Genomic DNA, 27,356 nt, shown 5'->3' with positions numbered 1-27,356 from the left:
TGGGAACTTGGAAAAAACAGTGTTTTGCGTAACTGGCGGACCTTACACCCAACAATGTTAATACGTTGCCAGAACTGAAACAGATCATTTTCGTAAGTCAAAGGTTACATACATGTTTGTCTTCAACTGGGACGTAGTCATGTCAAAAGTAACAAAGTCGCTCTTGGGTATCCTAATAACTTGGAACAGTAGGGTTTGTACTGGCAATATGCAGGAGTTATTGAACGCAGTTTTCCGAAATTCCTTCACCAGGGAAGACGAATGGAATATTCCAGAATTTGAAACGCGAACAGCTGCTAGCATGAGTTTCTTAGAAGTAGATACCTTAGGGGTTGCGAAGCAACTCAAATCGCTTGATACGGGCAAGTCTTCAGGTCCAGATTGTATACCGATTAGGTTCCTTTCAGATTACACTGGTAGAATAGCTCGCTACTTAGCAATCATATACAACCGCTCGCTCACAGATAGATCTGTACCTACAGATTGGAAAATTGCGCAGGTCGCACCAGTGTTCAAGAAGGGTAGTAGGAGTAATCCATCCAACTACACACCTATATCATTGACGTCGGTTTGCAGTAGGGTTTTGGAGCATATACTGTATTCAAACATTATGAATCACCTCGAAGCGGACGATCTATTGACACGTAATCAGCATGATTTTCAGAAAACATCGTTCTTGTGCAACGCAGCTAGTTCTTAATTCGCACGAAGTAATGGGCGCTATCGACAGGGGATCTCAAGTTGATTCCGTATTTCTAGATTTCCGGAAAGCTTTGGACACCGTTCCTCACAAGCGACTTCTAATCAAGCTGCGGGCCTATGGGGTATCGTCTCAGTTGTGCGACTGGATTCGTGATTTCGTGTGAGGAAGGTCGCAGTTCGTAGTAATAGACGGCAAATCATCGAGTAAAACTGACGTGATACCAGGTGTTCAACAGGGAAGCGTCCTGGGACCTCTGCTGTTCCTGACCTATATAAATGACCTGGGTGACAATCTGAGCAGTTCTCTTAGGTTGTTCGCAGATGATGCTGTAATTTACCGTGTAGTAAGGTCATCCGAAGACCAGTATCAGTTGCAAAGCGATTTAGAAAAGATTGCTGTATAGTGTGGCAGGTGGCAGTTGACAGTAAATAACTAAAAGTGTGAGGTGATCCACATGAGTTCCAAAAGAAATCCGTTGGAATTCGATTACTAGATAAATAGTACAATTCTCAAGGCTGTCAATTCAACTAAGTACCTGGGTGTTAAAATTACGAACAACTTCAGTTGGAAAGACCACATAGATAATATTGTGGGGAAGGCGAGCCAAAGGTTGCGTTTCATAGGCAGGACACTTAGAAGATGCAACAAGTCCACTGAAGAGACACCTTACACTACACTCGTTCGTCCGCTGTTAGAATATTGCTGCGCGGTGTGGGATCCTTACCAGGTGGGATTGACGGAGGACATCGAAAGGGTGCAAAAAAAGGGCAGCTCGGTTTGTATTATCACGTAATAGGGGAGAGAGTGTGGCAGATACGATACCCGAATTGGGATGGAAGTCATTAAAGCAAAGACGTTTTTCGTCGCGGCGAGATGCGAAAATATTTTGTTGAGTCCAACCTAACTAGGTAGGAATGATCATCAAAATAAAATCAGAGAAATCAGAGCTCGAACAGAAAGGTTTAGGTGTTCTTTTTTCCCGCGCGTTGTTCGGGAGTGGAATGGTAGAGGGATAGTATGATTGTGGTTCGATGAACACTCTGCCAAGCACTTAAATGTGAATTGCAGAGTGATCATGTAGATGTAGATATATTATGGTGATGATATAAAGATTGACACCGGTTGTAGTAAAGAAGTATTATTAGCGCCTTCTAACTGTGGCGTTCTTCGTTTAACAATAAGCGTTCTGTGTAGCCTGGACTCGTGATTGTTGCTGTGGGAGTGATCAGTAGTGGTCAGCTGCCGTGCAGAGAGGATCGCACTCGCCTTCCGAGCGATATGAAGCCCAGGCGATCAGACCCCGAAGCGCTCCGGTGCGGCTGATGCATTATGGCGCATACAATCGATAGTGTGGCCGGCCAGCAAACTAAACTAACCCAACTTTCTCGTGTCCACCCTGCCGTTGCTTTGACAGCCGGCGCTTTCGCTCCCACACCATTGTTTATCTATTACCTTTTGAGGACAAAAAAAATCCTGTATAGATTAAGACTTGGTCTACCGACGGCCACGTAATCGTACTGTACAATGAAGACAAATTACAAATAGTGAAACATAGTTTGAACAGTATAAGCCTGAAATGTAAACTGAAAATATCAATAGCGAAAACAATACGCCATAAAAATTAAGATAATGTTCACTAACACAATGACAGAACAGATGTCCCGTTTCCAGTATACAGGGTATGACATCACCTTTGAATAAGAAAATTAACACTTACCAACATATTTGTGGCACGCAACAACAACATTAAAAGGCAAAACGAGAAGATAAACCTAAATATAAAAAATTATAATTTGATGGCGCAACCCACAGCACTGTACGGAGCATAATGTCGGACGTTTATGTATTGCGTACGTCACCTCAGAGAGTGCCTAGACAAGCGATGGAATATAATCCCATAAGCCATAGTTCTAGACTGGCAGAAGAAGATTAACTTTTTTGAGGCTCGGAGAACTGTTCAACCACCAACAAAGGTTCCCGAAAGCAACGTAAAAATAATACCGTGGCATAAAATAAGAGATGGCATCATATCGCCAAATATTTTACTACGTTTCCGGATATTAAAGTAAACAACGTGAGAACAAATGTTTCTTGAACAGCTGTGACGTAACAAATCACTTAATGGTATAAGAACATATCGCGCTATATGCAAGTGTTACTTCTACTCATCAACGCGTCGTAATTCTGTTTTACAAGGGAGCAAACATCATCGAGCGAGCGGTCTTTCAGCAAACCAACAAAGGAAGTTCGCACCCTCTTTTGTTCGCTGTCTTGGCTACTTTCGTTGTCGACAGGAGTTTCGTGAGCAATGGGATCATACCATCAGAATGTAATGTTGCTAAGAGAAGTATATACATCTTCGAAATGCTTCTGGGATATTAGAGATCCACAGCAAAAATGCTGAAGGGGAAGAAATATGATTGTTGGAAAAATGCCGAAGCAGGCAAAGGCACCGGGGATGTGAGAAAGACCACAAATTCATTAGAAGCTTGCATCAGCGGGAAACAGAACGAATAAGCACAAGCTTTGTATTTGTCTTTATTAAAATGGAAAAGCACAATAAATTTCCTTGAAAGTAAAGAAATGCGTACGTGTATCAGTTATTCTGACTAAAATAAAATAAATGCGAAAATCTTGATCATTTTCGTTGGTTAGGTTAATGGTAGCTGTAATTACACGGCATATGTATCGGTTTTATGTTAGAGATATTTTTGTGGTAAAGAAAAATGACTTCACGATATCTGCCATCTAACAAATGGTGCAAATGGCTCTTAGCACTATGGGACTTAACATGAGGTCATCAGGCCCCTAGACTAAGAACTACTTAAACCTAACTGACCTGAGGACATCACACACATCCATGCCCGAGGCAGGATTCGAACCTGCGACCATGGCAGCAGCGCGGTTCCAGACTGAAGCGCCTAGAACCGCTCGTTCACAGCGGCCGGCTGCCCTCTAACAAGCTATATACCTGATTTTATTAGGTATTCTTTTTTGGTGAGTCGTATGTACTGTATTCCACATTCCATTAATTATATTGTATTGGAGTTCTCTTCCTTAGACGTAGTTTGATAAAACCGTGGAAGTGTATTGCCTATGTCACTGCAGACATCTGAAACTATCTCAGATATAGGAGCTGATGGAATACGGATGAGTCACTAGCGTAAGTATGAAAATTGCTGATAACCAGAGTGTAAGCGCTAGCCCTTCATCAGGTTGTGTTGGTCGTTGGCAGTTAGTGTTCTGCTTTTGTGGCACTTAGTGTCCTACTTTTGAATTTCCTCCTCGATTGTTATGAGAAGCCGGAGAAAAGTGTCCAGTCGATATAAGTACAAAGTTTTGCTAAGGAGAGCTGAACTGCGACAGTGTCAGGTAATCTGAACGTGTATGAAGCTTATGTACAAGTTCTGACGGCATAAATTTTCTTATTGTGAGCCCTTTTGCTTACTTAGTCGTGCAACATAATCTTCTTTTGAATATCGGTTTCGGATCGTACACTCGACTGTATGATGTCGAATCCTGTATGCCGATTATTAGCCAGAAAAAGAACACTGCAGTGTTCAAGGGCTGTGCTCGTTATCTCGCGTCCTGTTCGGCCTAAACGCTTACTGGCAGATACAAGCGAATATCTGTGAATATTAGCGAACTGTCGGCGAATTCTCGTTCGCTTGTGTTCTGTTACCTACGCTCCGGTGTGAACTACGTTTTTCTGTGCTCATTTCATGCAACCGACTGTCACGCGCGTACACCACTTCATTGTCGTGGCTTGGGTGTGCCATGAAGAGTGACATGTTGGGCTGGTAACAGCTATACGCTGTTCACAGCGGCCTGAAACCCCTTTTACTACACGTCCTTGCCACAACTGACTACTCGACATAAGCGAGTCTACAGCAGCGCACCTGGCGTTGTATTACGGTACTGATTCTCGTGTGTCCGCAACTTGTCATTTTCAGTTACACGGCAACGCCAGAAATTGCGTGTGTTTTGAAAGCTGTCTGCTGAGCAGTTTGGCACCTGCACTGTGCAAGACGGGCTATGAAGGGATATCCTTTTTTCGAAATAATCTAAATACTACAGTCAGAAAATGTAGGAACGAGGTACTGGCGTAAGTGAAGCTGTGAGTACGGATCGTAAATCATGCTTCGGTAGCACTGTTGGTAGAGCACTTCTTGCCCGCGGTAGGCAGAGGTCTCAAGTTTGAGTGTCAGTCCGACACACAGTTATTATATGCCAGGAAGTTTCATATCAGAGCACACTCTGGTGCAGAGTGGAAGTCTCACTATGGAATCATAATGAAGTCTATTAATGACCAAAGCAGAGATCATAGTGGAAGTTCTTGTCGAAGATCGTGTGGTAAATTGTATGCACTCTGAGAATTGAAAGAATAGTGTGGCACCCAGACTTTTCAGAACAAGTAAATTTATTTGCTCGAGAAAGTAATGCTGGCAAACACGTCAAACAATATCTACAACGCAGTAAATGAGCCTTTCTGCTTTGTGATTTGTGTCTGGTTTTCTTGCTAAGTACCAAAGAAAATCGAAAACTATTTTTCTCGACGAATAATTCTGAGTTTTTCACTGTTGAAATAATTTTCATTAAAATACGTTAATCTATTTGTGTTCTTATTTGTACGCAGTGCAGGCTTCTTCTCTGCGAAACTTGAATACCTTTTTGCTTTCAAGGCATTTTGTTTCTCTTGTAGGGGAACAGTAAAACGGTGAAAAAACACCAAGACGACGCGTAGCTTTTCAGTGGTTCGCGAAACCAACGCAAACAACATAGTAATGATTAAAGGCCGGCCGCTGTGGCCGAGCGGTTCTAGGCGCTTCAGTTCGGAACCACGCTGCTGCTGCTGTCGCAGGTTCGAATCCTGCCTCGGGCATGGATGTGTGTGATGTCTTTAGGTTAGCTAGGTTTAAGTAGTTCTAAGTTCTAGGGGACTGGTGACCTCAGATGTTAAGTCCCTTAGTGCTGAGCCATTTCATCTACATCTACATGATTACTCTGCAATTCAAATTTAAGTGCTTGGCAGAGGGTTCATCGAACCACAATCATACTCTCTCTCTACCATTCCACTCCCTAACAGCGCGCAGGAAAAACGAACACCTAAACCTTTCTGTTCGAGCTCTGATTTCTCTGATTTTATTTTGATGATCTTTCCTACCTATGTAGGTTGGGCTCAACAAAATATTTTCGCATTCGGAAGAGAAAGTTGGTGACTGAAATTTCGTAAACAGATCTCGCCGCGACGAGAAACGTCTTTGCTTTAATGATGTCCGTCCCAACTCGCGTGTCATATCTGCTACACTCTCTCCCCTATTACGTGATAATGCAAAACGAGCTGTCCTTTTTGGACCCTTTCGATGTCCTCCGTCAATCCCACCTGGTAAGGATCCCACACCGCGCAGAAATATTCTAACAGAGGACGAACGAGTGTAGTGTAAACTGTCTCTTTACTAGACTTGTTCCATCTTCTAAGTGTTCTGGCAATGAAACCTTTGGCTCGCCTTCTCCACAATATTATCTGTGTGGTCTTTCCAAATGAAGTTGTTCGTAATTTTAACACCCAGGTACTTAGTTGAATTGACAGCCTTGAGAATTGTACTATTTATCTAGTAATCTAACGGATTTCTTTTGGAACTCATGTGGATCACCTCACACTTTTCATTATTTAGCGTCAACTGCCACCTGCCACACTATACAGCAATCTTTTCTAAATCGCTTTGCAACTGATACTGGTCTTCGGACGACCTTACCAGACGGTAAGTTACAGCATCATCTGCTAACAACCTAAGAGAACTGCTCAGATTGTCACCCAGGTCATTTATACAGATTAGGAACAGCAGAGGTCCCATAACGCTTCCCTGGGGAACACCTGATATCACGTCAGTTTTACTCGATGATTTGCCGTCTATTACTACGAACTGCGACCTTCCTCACACGAAATCACGAATCCAGTCGCACAACTGAGGCGATACCCCATAGGCCCGCAGCTTGATTAGAAGTCGCTTGTGAGGAACGGTGTCCAAAGCTTTCCGGAAATCTAGAAATACGGAATCAGCTTGAGATCCCCTGTCGATAGCGGCCATTACTTCGTGCGAATAAAGAGCTAGCTGCGCTGAACATTTTTGAATGATTAAGGAGACACGAAATCCAAAATGCATTTATATAATAGGAGTGAGCTCGATCAGAACAGGTTAACTTACAATGTTAGCAGACTCCGCCATATAAATCTGTTTCTTCGCATACACACTGCGCAGAATATACGGAAATTTATCGCTCCACAGTCGGCAAAATTTCTAGTTACCGACCTCACAGACACAGTCGCCTCATCATTGACTGCTGATTTAAACGCAGTCACCAAAGGCGCCGGTTACACTTCTATTACTCGATTTTACAAGAAAGTTGCTCGTTTAAAATGGGCCATGCTTTTTTTTATTTAAGGGGTGAGCAATATTTTTCTTTTGGTGAGCTGCTGTTCCTTCGATTCTTCTTAATTGCCGTAACCTTTCTACCCTTTGACATGGAAATCGCACTAATCCTACCAATTGTAATTATCTTTTCATCAGACATTATAATGTGAACAGCATCTACAATATTCTTCATGCTAGTCCTATTAGGGGAAGTGGTTTATTCCCCCCCCCCCCTCCCCGACCAGCACTGAACAAAAATATTCCATTCGCTTCCTAATGAACGCGTATACAGGGTGTTACAAAAAGGTACGGCCAAAGTTTCAGGAAACATTCCTCACACCCAAATAAAGAAAAGATGTTATGTGAACATGTGTCCGGAAACGCTTAATTTCCAAGTTGGAGCTCATTTTAGTTCGTCAGTATGTACTGTACTTCCTCGATTCACCGCCAGTTGGCCCAAATGAAGGAAGGTTATGTTGACTTCGGTGCTTGTGTTGACATGCGACTCATTGCTCTACAGTACTAGCATCAAGCACATCAGCACGTAGCATCAACAGGTTAGTGTTCATCACGGTTTTGCAGTCAGTGCAATGTTTACATATGCGGAGTTGGCAGATGCCCATTTGATGTCTGGATTAGCACGGGGTAATAGCCGTGGCGCGGTACGTTTGTATCGAGACAGATTTCCCGAACGAAGGTGTCCCGACAGGAAGACGTTCGAATCAATTGATCGGCGTCTTAGGGAGCACGGAACATTCCAGCCTATGACTCGCGACTGGGGAAGACGTAGAACGACGAGTTCACCTGCAATGGACCAGGCAATTCTTCGTGTAGTTGACGATAATCCTAATGTCAGCGACAGAGAAGTTGCTGCTGTACAAGATAACGTTGAGCACGTCACTGTATGGAGAGAGCTACGGGAGAACCAGTTGTTTCCATACCATGTACAGCGTGTGCACGCACTATCAGCAGCTGATTGGCCTGCACGGGTACACTTCTGCGAATGTTTCATCCAATAATGTGTCAATCCTCATTTCAGCGCAAATGTTCTCTTTACGGATGAGGCTTCATTCCAACGTGATCAAATTGTAAATTTTCACAATCAACATGTGTGGGCTGATGAGAATCCGCACGCAATTGTGCAATCACGTCATCAACACAGATTTTCTGTGAACGTTTGGGCAGGCATTGTTGGTGATGCCTTGATTGGGCCCCATATTCCTCCACCTATCATGCTTCCATACGGGATACTCTACCTGTGCTGCTAGAACACGCGCCTTTACAAGTACGACACAACATGTGGTTCATGCACGATGGAGCTCCTGCACATTTCAGTCCAAGTGTTCGTACGCTTCTCAGCAACAGATTCGGTGACCGACGGATTGGTAGAGCCGGACCAATTCCATGGCCTCCACGCTCTCCTGACCTCAACCCTCTTGACTTTCATTTATGGGGCCATGTGAAAGCTCTTGTCTACGGAACCCCGGTAGCAAATGTAGAGACTCTTCGTGCTGATATTGTGGACGGCTGTGATACAATACGCCATTCTCCAGGGCTGCATCAGCGTATCAGGGATTCCATGCGACGGAGGACATTTCCTGTAACAAAGCGTTTGAAGTCACGCTGGTACGTTCTGTTGCTGTGTGTTTCAATTCCACGATTAATGTGATTTGAAGAGAAGTAATAAAACGAGCTCAAACATGGAAAGTAAGCGTTTCCGGACACATGTCTACATAACATATTTTATTTCTTTGTGTGTGAGGAATGTTTTCTGAAAGTTTGGCCGTACCTTTTTGTAACAGCCTGTATTTCGTAATATCGTCTCACCAGCGAGCACTTACGTCCTTGAGCGGGTCTGTAGACTTTGGCGTTCGCAGACCATCGCTACCTAGCTCGCTGAGGTAAACAGTGGTCGGGCGCTCAGCCAAGAGTGTGGGCCTTAGTGAGTAGGGGGGTGGGTGCGTGGGTGCGTCACAGCGTCAGCCAGCGCCAGCCGGCGGCTCGAGTTGCGCGCCGGGAGACCGGAAGTGCGTCCGTAGCCGGCTTCCCCTCTTCCGGTGCGTGGCTACCTTGCGTGCCGACTGCTCACGCTCCTCTGGGACCACAACAAACACCGCATTTCTAGGCGTTCGCTGGCTGCGGTTTTATGTATCGGGCAAAGTGTTATTCACCCACGTAAGAGCACACAAGTGGCGGTTTGCAATGCTGCGGATTTTCGTTTGTTAATTTTCGTTTCTTGCTCCGAATGACTAATGCTAATTGGAAGTCAGTATATGAAATAACATCAGAAGAGCTAGTAACAACAGTAAATGTAGTAGTAGTAGTAGTAGAGGGGTTTTGGGCGCACGACAGCAAGGTCTTGAGCGCCCGTTCAGTAGCATAGTGAGACGGGTGTCAAGAAAAATCCCAGAACAGGAATATAAAACGGAACAGAAAACATGGGTAACAATCGTTGAAAAACATGTGCTCACCCACACCAAAGCGTGGGATGAAGCAGAGCGTCCGCAGTAAAACATGGACAACACAAGAAGAAAATGTTAGAGGAAGCTAAAACAATGTAGCAGATGGAAGTGGCTGGCTGACCGCAAGGAAAAAAAGGGGAGGCGTCAGCCACTCTGCAATACACTAAAACCTCCAGCCTAAAATTTTAGGCCAGAGTCCAGACACATCACAAAACTTAAAATCCCTAGACACACACGTCTCATCATTAGCTAAAACAGAAGGCAGATCCCCGTCAACTTGTGCTTCTGCCCGTGCATCACGGTGTAAAATGTGCCGGACAGAGATGTGCTCGCAGGGAATGGACGAGGTCTCGACAAGCTAACACTGGATTAAGCTACATATGGTCATAACTTTTTCTTAAACACGGAATTTTATGATTTTGACATCCGTCATTTACTAGTAACCACAGACAACTGTAATGGTAATTTGTAGTTCTGAGTTGTGAAAGAAGGTTTTATTGAGTGGATCGACAGTGACCCCACGGCCACAGAGGGTCGTACATTACTGTGAATGAAGAATAATCATTGTTTATTATTGGAAATATGATAATCTGTCTTTATTATTACATGTTACGAAATATTGAGTAATCATATTAGTTGGGTAAGAGTGTAGCCATGTATGGAAGTGAAACATGGACGATAAATAGTTTGGACAAGAAGAGAATAGATGCTTTCGAGATGTGGTGCTACAGACGAATGCTGAAGATTTGATGGGTAGATCACATTACTAATGAGGAGGTACTGAATACAATTGGAGAGAAGAGAAATTTGTAGCACAACTTGACAAGAAGAAGGGATCGATTGGTAGGACATGTTATGAGGCATCAAAGAATCACCAATTTAGTACTGGAGGGCAGCGTGAGGGTAAAAATCTTAGAGGGAGACCAAGAGATGAATACAGTAAGCAGATGCAGACGGATGTACGTTGCTATAGTTACTCAGAGATGAAGAGGCTTGAACGGAATAGAGTAGTATGGAAAGCTGCATCAAACGAGCTTTGGACGGAAGACAACAACAACAACAACAACAACAACAACGATAATATATAGTGACACGACCACCATGTAAAAAAAGAAAACACGTATGTGCCATAACAGTAAACTATTTAAGTAAGAAAACGAGACGTTTCCGTGAAGTTGGCAGTTATGAACAATTCAACAGTTTGTAGATTTTTCTGCGCCGCACTTCATTCAGGATGGTGAGAAACAGACTGAAAAGCTTGCAAGAAATAATTGTTAAGAAGAAAATTCAGAACGTTGCGCCGATTCCAAGTGAACTGGTATTGAATTTAGCCGATCACACCGTTGTTGTTGTTGTTGTTGTTGTGATCTTCAGTCCTGAGACTGGTTTGATGCAGCTCTCCATGCTCATACAGCAATGCTGCATGCCCTCGGGAAAGATTACGGCCGTAGTTTCCCCTTGCTTTCAGCCGTTCGCAGTACCAGCACAGCAAGGCCGTTTTGGTTAATGTTACAAGGCCAGATCAGTCAGTCATCCAGACTGTTGCCCTTGCAACTACTGAAAAGGCTGCTGCCCCTCTTCAGGAACCACACGTTTGTCTGGCCTCTCAACAAATACCCTACCGTTGTTCAAATGGCTCTGAGCCAAATTAAAGCGGTCCGCCAGATACAGTTGGTGCCAGATGTTCTCATAGCGTGGACGGCAGCGCACGAGACTGCTCAAGCTTTGGGTCGGGATCGATCCTGACTGACGTCCCGTATCCACCTTCTGGATTGCTCTCTTCTATGGTTCCAGGAAACAAAACGAAGAACACGTTTGACGACACCGTCTCTGGTGGGCCGCATGAACTTGTGCACGTGAGGGCCTGATTGGCGGACTTCAATGCTAGTTAACTCGGTGTCTCGAGAGGAACGGAAGGTTCCAAATGATTGGAAAAGAGCACAGGTAGTCCCAGTCTTCAAGAAGGGTCGTCTATATCTCTGACATAGATCTGTTGTAGAATTTTAGAACATTTGTTTTGCTCGCGTATCATGCCATTTCTGGAAACCCAGAATCTACTCTGTAGGAATGAACATGGATTCCGGAAACAGCGATCGTGTAAGACCCAAATCGATTTTTTTGTTCATGAGACCAAGCAAATATTAGATACAGGCTCCCAGGTAGGTGCCATTTTCCTTGACTTCCGGAAGGCGTTCGATACAGTTCCGCACTGTCGCCTGATAAACAAAGTAAGAGCCTACGGAATATCAGACGAGCTGTGTGGCTGGATTGAAGAGTTTTTAGCAAACAGAACACAGCATGTTGTTATCAACGGAGAGACGTCTACAGACGTTAAAGTAACCTCTGCCGTGCCACAGGGGAGTGTAATGGGACCATTGCTTTTCACAGTGTATATAAATGACCTAGAAGATAGTGCCGGAAGTTCCATGCGGCTTTTCGTGGATGATGCTGTAGTATACAGAGAAGTTGCGGCATTAGAAAATTGCAGCGAAATGCAGGAAGATTTGCAGCGGATAGGCACTTGGTGCAGGGAGTGGCAACTGACCCTTAACATAGACAAATGTAATGTATTGCGAATACATAGAAAAAAGGATCATTTATTGTATGATGATATGATAGCGGAACAAACACTGGTAGCAGTTACTTCCGTTAAATATCTGGGAGTATGCGTGCGGAACGATTTGAAGTGGAATGATCATATAGAATTGTTGGTAAGGCGGGTGACAGGTTGAGATTCGTTGGGAGAGTCCTTAGAAAATGTAGTCCAACAACAAAGGACTTGGCTTACAAAACACTCGTTCGACCTATACTTGAGTATTGCTCATCAGTGTGGAATCCGTACCAGGTTGGGATGACGGAGGAGATTAAGAGGATCCAAAGAAGAGCTGCGCGTTTCGTGACTGGATTATTTGGTATGCGTGTTAGCGTTACGGAGATGTTTAGCAAACTCAACTGCAGACTCTGGAAGAGAGGCGCACTGCATCGTTGTGCAGGTATCGAGAGGGTGCGTTTCCGGATGAGGTATCGAATATATTGCTTCCCCCTACTTACACCTCCCGGGGAGATCACGAATGTAAAATTAGAGAGATTCGAGCACACACGGAGGCTTTCCGGCAGTCGTTCTGCCCGCGAACCATAGGCTAGCGGATCAGGGAAGGGAGGTAATGACAGTGGCACGTATAGTGCCCTCCGCCACACACCGTTGGGTGGCTTGCGGAGTATAAATGTAGATGTAGACAAGCTTGTCAGGCTGTTGCCGACCACCCTGCATATGCCTTAAGAACAAAATGAATAAACGTAAGTAGCTGAAGAATTACTATGAAACAGAATGAATGATTATCGATTTATAACATAAACATGCTGATGGCATTGCAGAATAGCGCAATTCTTCCAAATTTACGCCTATTCGCTGCAATAGTGTCAGCTTTTAAATACAAAGAAAATAACGCCTAGCAGCCGTGTTAATAATAAAAAACCGCTACGCTACTTCTTAAACGACGCACTCATTCATTTAATTAATTTACGCTACACTAATGAGTCGCAACGTAAAAGTGTTCGAAGCAGATAAATCTCTAGCACCAGCTGCAGGTTAAAAACGGCGCACTGTGGCACAGTGAACAAAGCACTGTCGCTTGTTGGTTCACGGACGTTACGGAACGCGAGTCTCTGTACATTGTACAGTAGTTCTCGTTCTGCCATTGGGAGGTACAGTTGGATGCAGAGGGTGCAACGCGGGAGTTCTACAGCTCTAAACTGAGACGATAGTAACTGCGGCGGATTATCAGAATTATGACCCAAATTTTCACGGAGAATCGATTTCTGCGATTTGTATTTTGCATGTGTGCTTTTTTTTTGCCCTTAAAATACGAGGTCAGGTTAGTGGTGTTATCTTGTAAGTGTACAAAAGGAACGGAACACAGGGAAAGGGAGCGTGGCCGTGCAATGGGGGAGGAGGGAAGGGGGTGAGAAGATAGTGATACAAGCAGTTGACGTCGGGTTCAGGTATACTAGTTGTGGTACAGTAAACTCTCGTAACAGATCCAAGTAAACGACACTTTTGAGGGCAGACTCTCTGGAAAAAAAAAAAGTGGGAGAGTGAAGCAGTTGTGCGCAAGTCCACACCACTCATCGACCCTGTCCATTTGAAGTCTAATATGAGGACATTCTGATCACGATATAGGAACAATGTTGAATGCTAAGTTTGCCGGGTAGTGAAAAGTTGACTCAAGAGAAAGCAACCTCAAGTCATTGTTTGCGTCTGTCTTGGCTAGCTTGTCCACTGCAGACAGGTTAGAGATGAGGTTTGCCTGCTGGCTTTAGTGCCTGAAGGAGCTGAGCCTTTTAGGCAAGCACACGTAACCCCTTAGGCAAGAGTTTGTGCCCTGTTCATCGCGCCATTTTCAGTTCTTCTTAAGCACTGATTTTTCTGAGCCCTTGAAAACTCTAGTCGGACCTCGCCTACCTTGGCGTCTGAAACAGATGGCCGGCCCGCACTCCGTTTATGGAGAACACTGCCTGTTTCCTTAAATGGCTTTTGCCGAGCCGGAGTATCTGATTGGGAGAATGATTAACATCCTTAGAGCGTCCGGAAGTTTCGTTGCACTAGGGTGTCAGACTTCGTTTGGATACCCCGAGCTAGATAATAAAGTTTATTCTGTTGCGACCGCATTTTTCGTCAAATCTGCGACAACTAGAAAGTAATAAAAACAGATTTTAGTTACCTTGTCCCTTGTTGAAAGCCGTTATTTATAACCCAATATAATTTTAACATTCTTGAAGTCAACAATGTATGCTTTACTGCGTCGTCATCCTTGCCAGCGAAAGGAGGCTAGTGCCATAGGGGAGAAATTACGTAAATACGTGTGATCACCTCACGTTGCTACGACGAAAAAAAAAAAAATCCGGTTAATGCTAGCAGGACTTGCGCACCGTGTTTTCCGTAGAAACTTAATCACGTATACAGGGTCATTTGCGAAGATATGCAAATATTTTAATGTGTTATTCTACAAGTAAAAGTAAAGAAAAAAGTTCATATGAACATAGGTTCGCAAGTGTTTAGTTACACAGTTACGGGTAATAAAAGATTTTGCCTGAAATTTAGCAACTTCGCTAATATGAAGCCATAGCAAAAGTCTACAAGGTTAAAGTAAAGCACAATTTCCATTTATTTGGTTGTTATTGGTCTGGTGACTAATAAAACAGCTCCCAGACGTGTATCTGCAGTAGTTTCCCGTAACATCCAGAGAAGCAAAGAAGTGATTTCCTAAAATTTTTAATTTATTAACTACTTGGCCCAAATTGTTTTTTAAATTCCAGACAGTCGTTCAAAGTTTTCCGCAGAAGTTATAGAGAATTTATTTTGGAAAAATTATGGTAATTACGGTAACGGAAACTTTATGGTTCAAAATGGTTCAAATGGCTCTGAGCACTATGGGACTTACTGCTGAGGTCATCAGTCCCCTAGGACTTAGAACTACTTAAACCTAACTACCCTAAGGACATCACACACATCGATGCCCAAGGCAGGATTCTAACTTGCAACCGTAGCCGTCGCGCAGTTCCAGACTGAAGCGCCTACAACCGCTCGGCCACAGCGGCCGGCGGAAACTTTAAGAATATGTCAGATAATCTGCTTTTATTAATACCATAGCACACCTGAATTCATGTTAAACCGGAAAAAACAAAGCTCATTGTTAAGGGAGTTGTACAGTGTACAAACAATTTCACAGTACACCAACACTAAGCGTTCAGAAACGCCTCCACCGGATTCAATGCATCTAGCTGCACGTGTATGAACAGATTTTGTTGCTCATTTCAGTTTCACAGGGTTGTTCTGCACTCATAACGCGAGCAAATGACGCCTCACGTGTATTGACTTTGTCCTGTTTCATCCATCCCCATACACAAAAATTCATTGGAGTTAAATCGGGCGATGTGGGTGGCCACAGACATGTAGCACCACGGCGAATCCATTTGTGGGGAAAATGTTCATTTAAATGTGGAGTAACGGCGTTGGTGAAACGTGGAGCCGCGCCGTTATGTTGAAAATACATTTGCTATCGCGTAGCAAGTGGAACAGGTGCATTCGGAATCCTCCGAGTTGCATAACGTACGCGATGTTCGTTAACGGAAGCCATAGCTTTACCATTACATTTTCCATAAATGAACATCATATCGGCGTTCACCTCTGTCGTAAATTTGTAAGGCATCCCTATCTCGTAAGTAATAAACACACTACAACAGTTACTATGTGGTTTTACTCACACTGTTGTTGTTGTGTTCTTTCACTGAACAAAAAAGAAAACTAACTCGTTTAAAGGTTAGCAAATGGCTAAAATAAATGACTAACGGTTGAGGATAAACGTTTCTATATTCTTAATGGAAAGTAAACAAATTTACTTGTATAATAATCTTTGCTTCTCTGGATGTTTCGGGAAACTACTGCAGATACATGTCTGGGATATGTTTTATTAGATTCACCAGACCAACAACAACAAAATTAATCGAAATCGTGCTTTACTTTAACCTCGTACAGTTTTGCCATGGATTCATGTTAGCGAAGTTGCTGAATTTCAGACAAAATCTTGTATTAGCCTTAATTCTTTAACTAAACATTTTCGGACCTAAGTTTATATGAACTTCTTTCTCTAGTTTTACTTGTAGAATAACGCATTAAAATATCTTCTTATCTTCCTGAGTCACCCTGTATAGTTCATCCAGTCATCCATCCATCCCAGAAATAGAATTTCGACGATTGCTGCCTATTACCGTTGTCAACACTGGGAAAGAATCAGAATAAGTGCCTTAAACGACCGTATCTTTAGATGCCATTGATGTAGAGGCTTAAATGTTTTACAGCTCAAAAGGACGTAAACGGCCGTATCTTTTGATTGTACTGAGTTAGAACCTTACACTCATTACGGTGCCAAGAACCGTATACCTTAGCATTTGACATAAATTTCAGCTTGACATGTGTACCCGTTCCTGAGAAGAAGGTGACTTACAAGACGGACATACACACAGATCGGACAACAACTGACAAAAATATTTTGTCGTGTGATATAATTATAGATCAACAGTTTTTGGATTTTTTGTTTCATTTAGTTGTACTGCGGAATATTGCTTCTTGCCAAATGTCATGATTCTAGATCAACTGGAAGTACCGTGTAGATGCGGACGAGTGAGTTTGCGAGTGTCAAAATATGTGCCATAAATGGACGTATCTTTTGACTGAGGTACGAAACCTTAAAAAGAAAGGCACGTTAATAAAAGCACGCCATTTCGTAGTGCGACATCTAAAAATAATCTGTCAGTTTATATAAGTTGAAGACTGATTACGCATATGTTAACGATGGTAAGGACAGATCGTCTTGCTAAATAATATTGAGTACATCGTGTGCCAGCAAGGAGCAACTTGGGGCAAATTAGGCGCGAAAGAAATATTTTATACCTCTTGGCTAAAACTGACACTGTCATTTCTCGAGTCTTATCACTGAGAGAAACATTAGCAAACCATGATGATATTACGGTAACGATGGTCACCAAACGCAAAAGGGTTATCATGAGCTCCAAGCGAAAGCTTATTGGCTAACAAAAGCCGACGGAGAAGACAGTTTTTATCAGATTACTTAAAGCACGGACTGATGACATTCATTTCAGATCCTGCAAAGCAATAACAAATGTGGTGAAGGACGAAGAACGTTAACAACCACAATTTAGATGCACAGATACCAAGTCAACTCATAAAGGACGGCAGAGACTTGTCTTGGAGGACGACGGTTCAATCCCGCGTCCTGCCATCCTGATTTAGGTTTTCCGTGATTTCCCTAAATCGCTCCAGGGAAATGCCGGGATAGTTCCTTTGAAAGGGCACGGCCTACTTCCTTCCCTAATCCGATGACCTCGCTGTTTGGTCTCCCCCCCCCCCCCCCCCCCCAACAACCCAGCCCAACTTGTCTTGGTTTAATGGTAGCAAACGGCGGATGTGGCGAAAATAGACTACTACACTTCAGCTATTAGAGGGACTACGTGGAACCCGACAGAGAAGTCGTACAGTGGCTCTACAAAAATACGGAATTTGCCAAACCACAGCAGAAAATCATTTTCACAGTGTCCTTTGTTGAGTAGGAGGCCACCATTGCTAACGACTGATGGAGTGGACAAAAAAAATGATCCTGAAGTATTCGTAAGTATACACATCACAAGAGCTGGAATGAAATTTTCTCTCTGCAGCGGAGTGTGCACTGATGTGAAGTTTCCTGGCCGATTAAAACTATGTGCCGGACCGAGACTCGAACTCGGGTCCTTCGCCTTAGGTCCCGAGTTCGAGTCTCGGTCCTGCACACAGTTTTGATTTGCCAGGAAGTTACACCACAAGAGCTTTTTCTAAGCTGGTCGCATTCTGCAGGACCTGACCATCATTTTGCAGGACAATGCTTAAGCACATACAGTGCAAGGTGTTGCTGATTTGTTTGAGTGATGGGGCTGCTAAGTGCTATGCCACCTATTGCCATCCCCTGACTTAAGACCTCGTGAGTTCAGCTCGATTTTTAAACTGAACTGCTACAAATTCGTCGGCCAGTAGACCGCACCGCTCGAACTGTCAACACAACTGGCACTGCTAAGAGTATCCTACGACTTCAATATCGCTGGCAACGGGCTATACACAATGCTTGTGGCCGGCAGCTATGTCCGAGCGATTCTAGGCGCTTCAGTCCGGAACCGCGCTGCTACCACGGTCGCAGGTTCGAATCCTGCCTGGGGCATGGATGTGTGTGATGTCCTTAGGTTAGTTAGGTTTAAGTAGTTCTAAGTTCTGGGGGACTGATGACCTTAGAAGTTAAATCCCATAGTGCTCAGAACCATTTAGTCGCGTACGCTGCCAAGCCTCCTTTATTTTGACTACAAAAAACCATTAGCATTTCGTAAAACAGGTGTGGTGTTTTTATTTCTAGCGATTCCATCTTGAGATATTTTGTGTATATTGGTAACTCTGCTGGTTTTTGACACCTGTAATTGATAATCATTGCTTCTGTTTACTTTGGTTTTGGTGAAGTCTGTTGTTTATGTTTCGGTGGTCTCGCGGTTCTAGGCGCTCAGTCCGGAACCGTGCGACTGCTACGGTCGCATGTTCGAATCCTGCCTCGGGCATGGATGTGTGTGATGTCCTTAGGTTAGTTAGGTTTAATTAGTTCTAAGTTCTAGGCGACTGATGACCACAGATGTTAAGTCGCATAGTGCTCAGAGCCATTTTTTTGTTGTTTATGTTCTGCTGGAAGTTTCTTGCCCAAGTGTTACAGATACCCGAGGGCAGATATTCTTTAGTATTGAAGAAATAATAATAATAATAATAATAATAATAATAATAATAATAATAATAATAATAATAATAATATAACGCATCGGGAAATTCTATGAAAGAAAATACTTGGAGGTAATCAGTTCAAAAACAAGCAGTCCATGTTATTGAGAGGAACTTCTGTTTTAGTTCTTCAAGGTAGAAACTTCCACATGATTCGTCTCCTAATGATTCAAGCTCTTATGTTACCAGTGTAGTATTATTTGTAGTGGGCCTGTTATTGCTGATGTAGGCATCAGGGCGACTGATTTGCCCGTACCTCGCGGTTTTAAGAGCAGATATCATGTGCTGATTTTCATATTCTCTTGCTCTCTACATGTAAACTGCTAGTCCTACAAAAAATGTGAACGGTATCTTTTTGTAGGAAATTTAATGTCGTTAAATTTTGCACTGGAGTAAGTTTTCGCTAGAGGCTGTGTTTTCCCAGTTATTCCGTATTTTCCCAGTTATTCCGTATTTTCCTAATTATTCCATAAAACAAACAAAAGTGACCTTGAATAATTCGGAAACAATGGCATCCATCTAAAACGTTTCCCAGAACAAAATTTAAGTACATTAATTGCTTCCTAGGAAAAGCTACCTTTCATTTTTTTGAGAGTCTAATCGTTTGCGCGTAGCGAGCAAGAGAATATGAAAATCTCGGCCGGCCAGGGTGGCCGAGCGGTTCTGGGCGCTACAGTCTGGAGCCGCGCGACCGCTACGGTCGCAGGTTCGAATCCTGCCTCGGGCATGGATGTGTGTGATGTCCTTAGGTTAGTTAGGTTTAAGTAGTTCTAAGTTCTAGGGGACCGATGACCTCAGATGTTAAGTCCCATAGTGGTCCGAGCCATTTGAACCATTTTTCTTTTTTTTAATCTCGCGCGTGTGTTTTGAAGCCGTTGAAGGATGCATAAAACCCATATTTTTCTCATAATTTCCAACATCTTGCACCATTGTCGAATGCTTTTTCTGGGTCGATTAATGCTGTGAGCGTGACTGGATTGGTGAATGTTGTGTCCTGCGCACTCGTCTAATATAGGGTGCTTAGGAAACCTGCTTTCTCGGATCGCTAGACAACAATTCAAACAAATCGTATTAATGAATTTTTATTACACTAAGAGAAATGACAATACTTAATTTCGTGAGATACAGACGTGTAACAAGCAATGGGCGGCAGACAAACATAAGTAAGATCTTCAGTATATGCAATTCGTGATACAAGCAAAACAGAATAGTTCCTAAGTCACTGCTGTAGCGTTCGTAGACTGCCTTTACTCCAACTGGGCAGCAGCAAAGCTTCGCCTAGATGCCGCTGCTGTCTCGGGGATGTCCAAGAGAGGGGGTTCGTCAGCCTACTATTGGCTGACGTCACTTCACAGACCTCTCTGCTGTAACATTCTTTTGCGTCGTGCCGGCGCTTGACTTTACGCCGGAACACTAAATGCTATTGGATGATTTGATTTTTCTTCAGTGTTGCTACTATTACCATCGCACCGTCAGGAACCGGCTTTATCTTTTCTGGAGCCGAACTGAATGTCATCTAACTGATACTCAATTTTCTTTTACATTCTTCTGTATATTGTTCTTGCCAGCAACTTTGAAGAAGGTAGTACGATAGTTCTTGCACTTGACCTGCCTCTACCATCTTCGGAATAGTGTGACTGATACTTTTTCGAAAGTCTGATGCTATGCCACCAGTCTCACAGATTCTACACGGCAGTTCGAGAGTCGTTTGTTTGTTGCTTCGGCGAATGATTTTGGTTATTCCGACGTGATGTTGTCAATCCCTTCTGCCTTATTTAATCTTAAGTCTTCTCGAGGTCTTTTAAATACTGACTCGAATACAAGATCCCCGATCTCTTCTATATCGACTCCAATTTCTTTTTTTATCGCGTCATCAGACGAAGTCATAGAGGCTTTAAGTGTTTCTTTCCACCTATCCGCTCTCTCTCTCCTGCGCTTGACAGTGGAATTCTCATTCCACTCTTAAGGCTACCACCCTTCTTTTTAATTTTAGCCGAGGTTGTTTTGACTTTTCTGTATGCTGAGTCAATCCCCGCAACGACAATTTTTTCCAGAGATGTCTACTACTCTTGTCTGCTGTGGTATTCCCTAACGCAGCATCCACATCCTTAGTGAAATTCAGACGTGTCTCATCAGACAACTGTAGTCCATTCTTCATCATTACTAAATTGTTACCTGTCTGTATTTTCCCCTGGTTACGCGTTACAAGCCAATACTTGATTTCTGGATCACTGATTGACCAGGATGTGGTATAACTGAAATCTTGGAACTTCCTGGCGGATTGAAACTGTGTGCCGGACCGAGACTCGAACTCGGGACCTTTGCCTTTCGCGGGCGAGTGCTCTACCATCTGAGCTACCCAAGCACGATTCACGCTCCGTCCTCACAGCTTTACTTCCAAACTTTACAGAAGCTCTCCTGCGAACCTTGCAGAACTAGCACTCCTGAAAGAAAGGATCTATCGGAGACGTGGCTTAGCCACAGCCTGGGGCATGTTTCCAAAATGAGATTTTCACTTTGCAGCGGAGTGTGCGCAGGAGCTTGGGTAGCTCAGATGGTAGAGCACTCGCCCGCGAAAGGCAAAGGTCCCGAGTTAGGGTTGCGCTCCGGCACACAGTTTTAATCTGCCAGGAAGTTTCATATCAGCGCATACTCCGCTGCAGAGTCAAAATCTCATTCTGAAATCTTGGAGCTTACGGGCTCTCAACGAGCCATTTGAACCATTCTGAACTCAGCTAGTCTTCCTCCTCTCTCATTTCTTCTACCATCCCCATATTCTCCCGTAATCCTTTCTTCTGTTCTTTTCCCTGCAGCCGCGTTCCAATTCCTATTGAGTATAAGATTTTCATACTGAATTGCCCGTTCAGTATCCTCATATACTTAACCTCTTCCTCTTTTGCTCAGGACGAGGCCTTGTATCCCTGGACTGTCGTTGGCGGCATTGGTACGCTGTCGAATCTGATAAGGACAATCCAATCGTTTAACCCGTAAACTGTAATTCAGCCTCTGCCCTCCTTTCCCACTTAGAACGAATGCTACTCCCATTATGCCATCTGCTGATGTTGTTATACTCTGTATTTGTCTACCCAGAAAGAATTGTCTTCTTTCCATTTCACGTCACTGACACCCACTACGTACATCTAGATTGATCCTTAGAAATTTGATTTTCATATTTTTTAGCTTCCCTACCACGTTCAAACTTCTGAAATTCCAAACTCCGACTCTTAGAAAGTGATCGCACTACGGGGGACTAGTGCGGAATCTCTTGCCAATGGTGAGATCATCGCGGCATTCTTTTATTTACAGGCGACATGCCCTGTGGATTCGCCTTATTTGTCTTTAACGCAGTGGTTTCCATTGCGTTGTGCATTCTCATGCCGTTTATAGTTCCTTTCCGTCTTTAAAATATTAACAGCTGTAACAGCGATAGCTTGACATAGCAATAAGCACGTCAGACCGGAATGGATACAGCAGAATGACTGGTTATTAAAGTGTTTAATTTGTTTCCAAAACTATTTATAAAAATATTTTTTCCCATTGTCGGCCTTCTCCCTTCACTGAGTATTCAAGGCGAATAAAAAACTATGCAATGGGCCGTTACAACGTATAGCGGGAATAAAAGTTCGTTTTTACTGTTGCCCAGTGATAATTTCGAAGTAGCGAATGACTCACTTTGTTGCATGTTCACTGTCCTACTTGTATGCGTTTCTCTCCATTTAGAGAGAATTAAAAAAAAACAGTGTGCTCTTTTGATGTGAATTTGTCTTTTTGTGTTGCAGGTAAGCATCAAAGCGTGGAGCCCGGCGGTTGTTCGGGGTGGCGTAGCTGCAAGCAAGGTACTGTGTGGCGAACTTTTGTCTCGCTGTAAGTGTGCGCTGACAGTTTCGCTAACAGTTTGGGCCCTTCTCCCACTCTTTCAAACCAACCAACAGTTTCGCTGTAGTCTGTGGGCTCAGAACTTTCTCTGCCACTGTAACTTTGTGTCCTAGTTGTCGATACAAGGGAATGTATATTTCAGTATAACTTCGAAATTGTCGGCACGTGATCGCTTAATTTTTTATTCCAGGCTACTTTTGACGATAATTCGCTGTCATCAGTGATTTCCACCTCCCCCCCCCCCTTAAATGACATGAAATGTAAGTTATCACACACTGAGATAGCGTAAATTTTAAAATTATTTATGGTAAAAATGGCAGTAATGTTCCATACAGTTATTGCTCTGAACATAAATGTGACACTAATCACAACATTTAAACCTACGTTTTTTGATATATAATAACCTACACTTCGTTACCTTAGAATTAAAAAGACGATGATGGCCAGCGTCTTCGAAAGCTAGTTACCTGTCCGGATGAAGGTATACGTACGAATCCCATTTCGTCTCTGCAGATACTGGTTGGTTCTTACTTTAGAAACACTGTCTTTTATTGACATAAAACGAGACTTTCGAGAAAGTTCCCAACTAGTACTGGATTCGTCCATATTTCTGTGGCGTATAGCGTTTTATACACCCCCACCCCCCCTCCCGACGCACGTGGTAGAAAGTGTTTTCGTTTGGAAACCTGCTACTGTACTGTAATTTTGTAAAATATTATAATTTATTGTACCGATTATATCTTGAAATAGGGAACGCTTTCAAAAAAGATGTTTCACGCGCAACAGATTATCGACTCACTTCATTTCAAGGATATCAGGCTGAATGAAGCCTTCGATACAATCTGTTCCCACGACGTCACGCCGCGGCGAGTAGGAAGCTCCTGATCGAAATCCAATTTGCGTAGCATACGCACCGAAACATAACTTATAGTTAATCTCATATGACATTCGTCGTCTTCGCTAACTCGTAACGATACTACAACCTGCACCACGGGCTACGCCACATATGTCTGTCACCACAACCCGCAGTCCGGAGAATACTGTTGACGCAGAACTAATACTATCAGAGTTCTGTTCTCCTGTTTGCAACAGACATGACGAATTTCGTCCCAGGATAAAATCAACTTCTGGTATCGGCAGGTACAACATTAGGCGTTTCACGCATTTGCGTTCTTCACAGAGAGACGAAGTTGTAAATCTTATTGGGCATGATCACATTCGCTTTCATAACTAGCAGAAAGCTACAAGTCGAGCAAGGTGACGCAACTCTTTAGTGGTCGACTATCGATCGAAAGAAGTGGGGTTCAGAGCCTTCTTGTGACGTCACGCCTAGAATAACACGGTGAGATTCGCGACAAGCGTTTAATAGAACTGACTTGATGTTTCATTTCTTCTTCTTCTTCTTCTCCTCCTCCTCCTCCTCCTCCTCCTCTCCTTCATGTGTTAGACAAATTATCTGTACGATATTCTGTTTCTTGTATGGCCTCCTTACCTGTCTTCTTCCACAGCATTTATAATGGAGGGCCATTACCGGGAGTCTTTCTCCACCCACACTGTGTAAAAGTTCCTTCCACTCAGTGGTATTTTCGATCAGTTTCTCGTTTACGTTATATATTCCTAAATTTTCCCTTACGTCCTTATTTATTGTACAATCTTTTAAACATCTTTGCCCTCTCCTTACAAAAGTCATTTCCTAAACCTTTATTTTACGTTCTTGGTGTCATATTGTCACCCGTGCCACACTTCCATCAATAAGGGTCGGTGGTGCTATAGTTTTGCAAACCTTCAGCTGGGTTTCTTTCCTGGCTTTACTGTACAGTCTTTCGACAAGTGAATCTTTGGTTGTACTCAGACGTGCTGTCGCATCCTAGGTATTGTGGTAACACAGTGTGGTAGCAAGTTGAGACGAACAGTTTGATACAGAACACTTGTGGCCTATCAAATCGGGGAACTGCCTCAAATTGCCCTACAAAGACTACGTAAGCTATAGCGCATGCGCTTCGAGCGAGTTTTTCAGCATTCTCGCGCTCTCTTCGCACAAACCATTAGTTCTAGAGAAAGAAGTGAAGAGCACCCTTTTTGTAGGAAATTTAATATAGTTTAATTTTGTACTGCGACACGTTTTTGCTGGAGGGTGCGGTTTTTCGAGTTATTCAAGAAAGACGTACAGAAGTGATATTAAACGTGTTCTGTCTCGGAAACCATTCGGAATAGGGCATACGTCCATATGAAGTTTTTTGTTCAGAATCACTAAAATATCACCCCTCACCCTGTATTTCTCTCAGACTCTTTACTTTCTTCTCCCTAACCGTAAATCACATTTCCATTCTTACATATATGAGTAAATATCATTCGTCTTCTCCAACTAAGTTTTATTTTTGTTATTAACAAAACACGGTTCGCGTAAATGTATCATGCTTCCTCAGACGACTAAACAGAACACTATTATTGTCTTTTACCTCTGCTTATCTAATGTATTATTGTTTAGATATGTACTGTTTCGCAGTAGCATTCTAAAGTTAACCTAACATTCACAAAGATTTCAAGTCTGCACCTTCGTAGCACGATTCCATTGGAGATCACCCTCGTCCAACCTTTGAATGGACTGGCCCAGTCAAGCTATATACACACAGTTTAGACACGGACCCCGAGTTGCGGGACAATTTCGTACTTCCCCACCCCTATGTAATGCAGAATTGACTGGAAGGTGCGACTGGAATCGAACCCGCCTCTGTAAAAGGAGGCGAGAGGTACTGTGTTGCGAGCAGAGGAGTGCAGCTGGCACCGTAGGAAGTTAAAGAGTGGGGCACAGTGAGCGAGCAACATTTCTGTTGGCAATGCTAAGCGTCGTTGAAGGTGGAATAAAGTTCGACACCAGTGGAGGGAGCACGACTGCAAACAAGTGATTTGAAGTGAGGAATCGCGCTGTACACAGCTGCAATCCAGTCAAAGATTTAGGGTTTGGCTAGTGGCTGGAGAACATGTCATGCCATGATGTGTATCGTCAGCAGTGCAGAACAAGGGAAAAAGGTGTTAACGATATGAGCTTTTCGTGGTTAGGGTGTGGCCCACTTATTGCGCTTAAGGGAACTCTTGAAGCGTAAGGATAGGAACACATGTTACAACATTGTGTTCTGTGGACAGTAGAATAGCTGGGCACTGTGGCTGGTTGTATCAGCATTAGAATGCACCTCTGGCATAAGGCGGCATCTTCGAGGCAATGGTTTATGAAGAATAACATTGCTGAAAGGGACAGTCTTGCTCATAGTCGCGGCCTGAACACAGCAGAACACGTTTGGGATGAATTAGAACGCCGATTTTACGCCAAACCCCAGCGCCCAAGGTGACTACGTTCTCTGGTTTCGGCTCCACAGACAGTGACACTTCACTGCCATTTCATCATTAAAGTCGTAATCAAGGCGAAGGGTGGGCACATCGCACATTAATGTCGACCAACAAGTGTTTGGACAGTGTTGACCACGTGGTGTAAAATGTGAGTTTGATAGACTAGAAATTCAAAAGTCGGGGTTCGATCCACAGTCGGACCATGGATCATATCTCATTCATCCGTTTTTCGCCTCTCGCAATCATTTTTTGATGTGGAAAAGTACGAAATTATGCCGTCACTCGGAGTTCCGGTTGAACTATGTGTATATAATTTCACTGAGCAAGTCCCTTGAAAGGAAGGAAGAAGGCAATCTCCAGTTGAATCTTGCTAGTAAATTGTAGTGTTGAAATCAAAGTGAATATTGGGTTAACCTGACAGTGCTGCTATGAAACACTGCATGTCTAAACCATAACAATATATTAGTTAATAAGAGGTCAAATACAATAATAGTGTACTTTTTAGTCCTCTGAGGACAAAAATAAAACGCAGCTGGAAAAGAGGAATAATATTTATTCATATCTCTCCAAGACTGGAAATCTAATTCAAGGTTAGGGCGAAGAAACAAGATAGGTTGAGCTAAATATGTAACTGGCGGCAAAGGACTTGGGAGATTATTTGTGCGGAAGAGAGAGTGATTAGAACAGAGGATTTAAGATACACCTAAGTGAAAGTAGAACAAGGGTAATAGAATATAGTGTGTAACCTTCCCACAGTAAAATAATAATAAATAACAATAATAAAAAAATAAAAAAACAAAAACATTTAGTGTAACCTCCCAACATTAAAAAATATAACATTGACATTTAGCGTAACCTCCCAATAAATAAATTGCGTAACTATGAATAATAAAATGTGACTTATCTCTCAATAAAAAATTGTGACTCACTTATAACCTTTCAATAACTGACTGTGAATCTAAACTGGTAAGTTTTGGGCGTCAGCAGTGCTGCGTCATGGCCCTGAAACATCAGTCTGAATAAATTGAAAATTCTTACCTCAATGAAGTCGCCGGATAACGCGTATATATCTGCTCCTATAAGAAATTTTTCTGGCACAGCCCTGTGCAATGCTGGCCGATAGATTTGTCATGTATAAAAAGAAACAACTGATTTTTCTTTACAATAATCGGGATGACCATGGATTGGAGAAATTA

At 43.1% G+C, this 27,356-nt stretch overlaps 1 protein-coding gene across 1 annotated transcript in view; it reads left to right on the top strand.

The window, feature by feature from the left end:
• LOC126291578 (basic proline-rich protein-like) overlaps nt 1-22,854 on the top strand; it is a 198,363-nt gene extending 175,509 nt beyond the window's left edge. The window contains exon 7 of the mRNA XM_049985112.1: nt 22,719-22,854. Within this exon, the coding sequence (XP_049841069.1) occupies nt 22,719-22,807 (89 nt within the window). The 3' untranslated portion in view covers nt 22,808-22,854. The remainder of the gene's footprint in view (nt 1-22,718) is intronic.
• The last annotated feature ends 4,502 nt before the right edge of the window (nt 22,855-27,356 follow it).

The sequence above is a fragment of the Schistocerca gregaria genome, chromosome 9, assembly GCF_023897955.1.
Source record: "Schistocerca gregaria isolate iqSchGreg1 chromosome 9, iqSchGreg1.2, whole genome shotgun sequence".
NCBI classification, from domain to species: Eukaryota; Metazoa; Arthropoda; class Insecta; order Orthoptera; family Acrididae; genus Schistocerca; species Schistocerca gregaria.
Note: the sequence above shows the minus strand (reverse complement) of the source record. Positions and strands in the feature narration are given on the sequence as shown.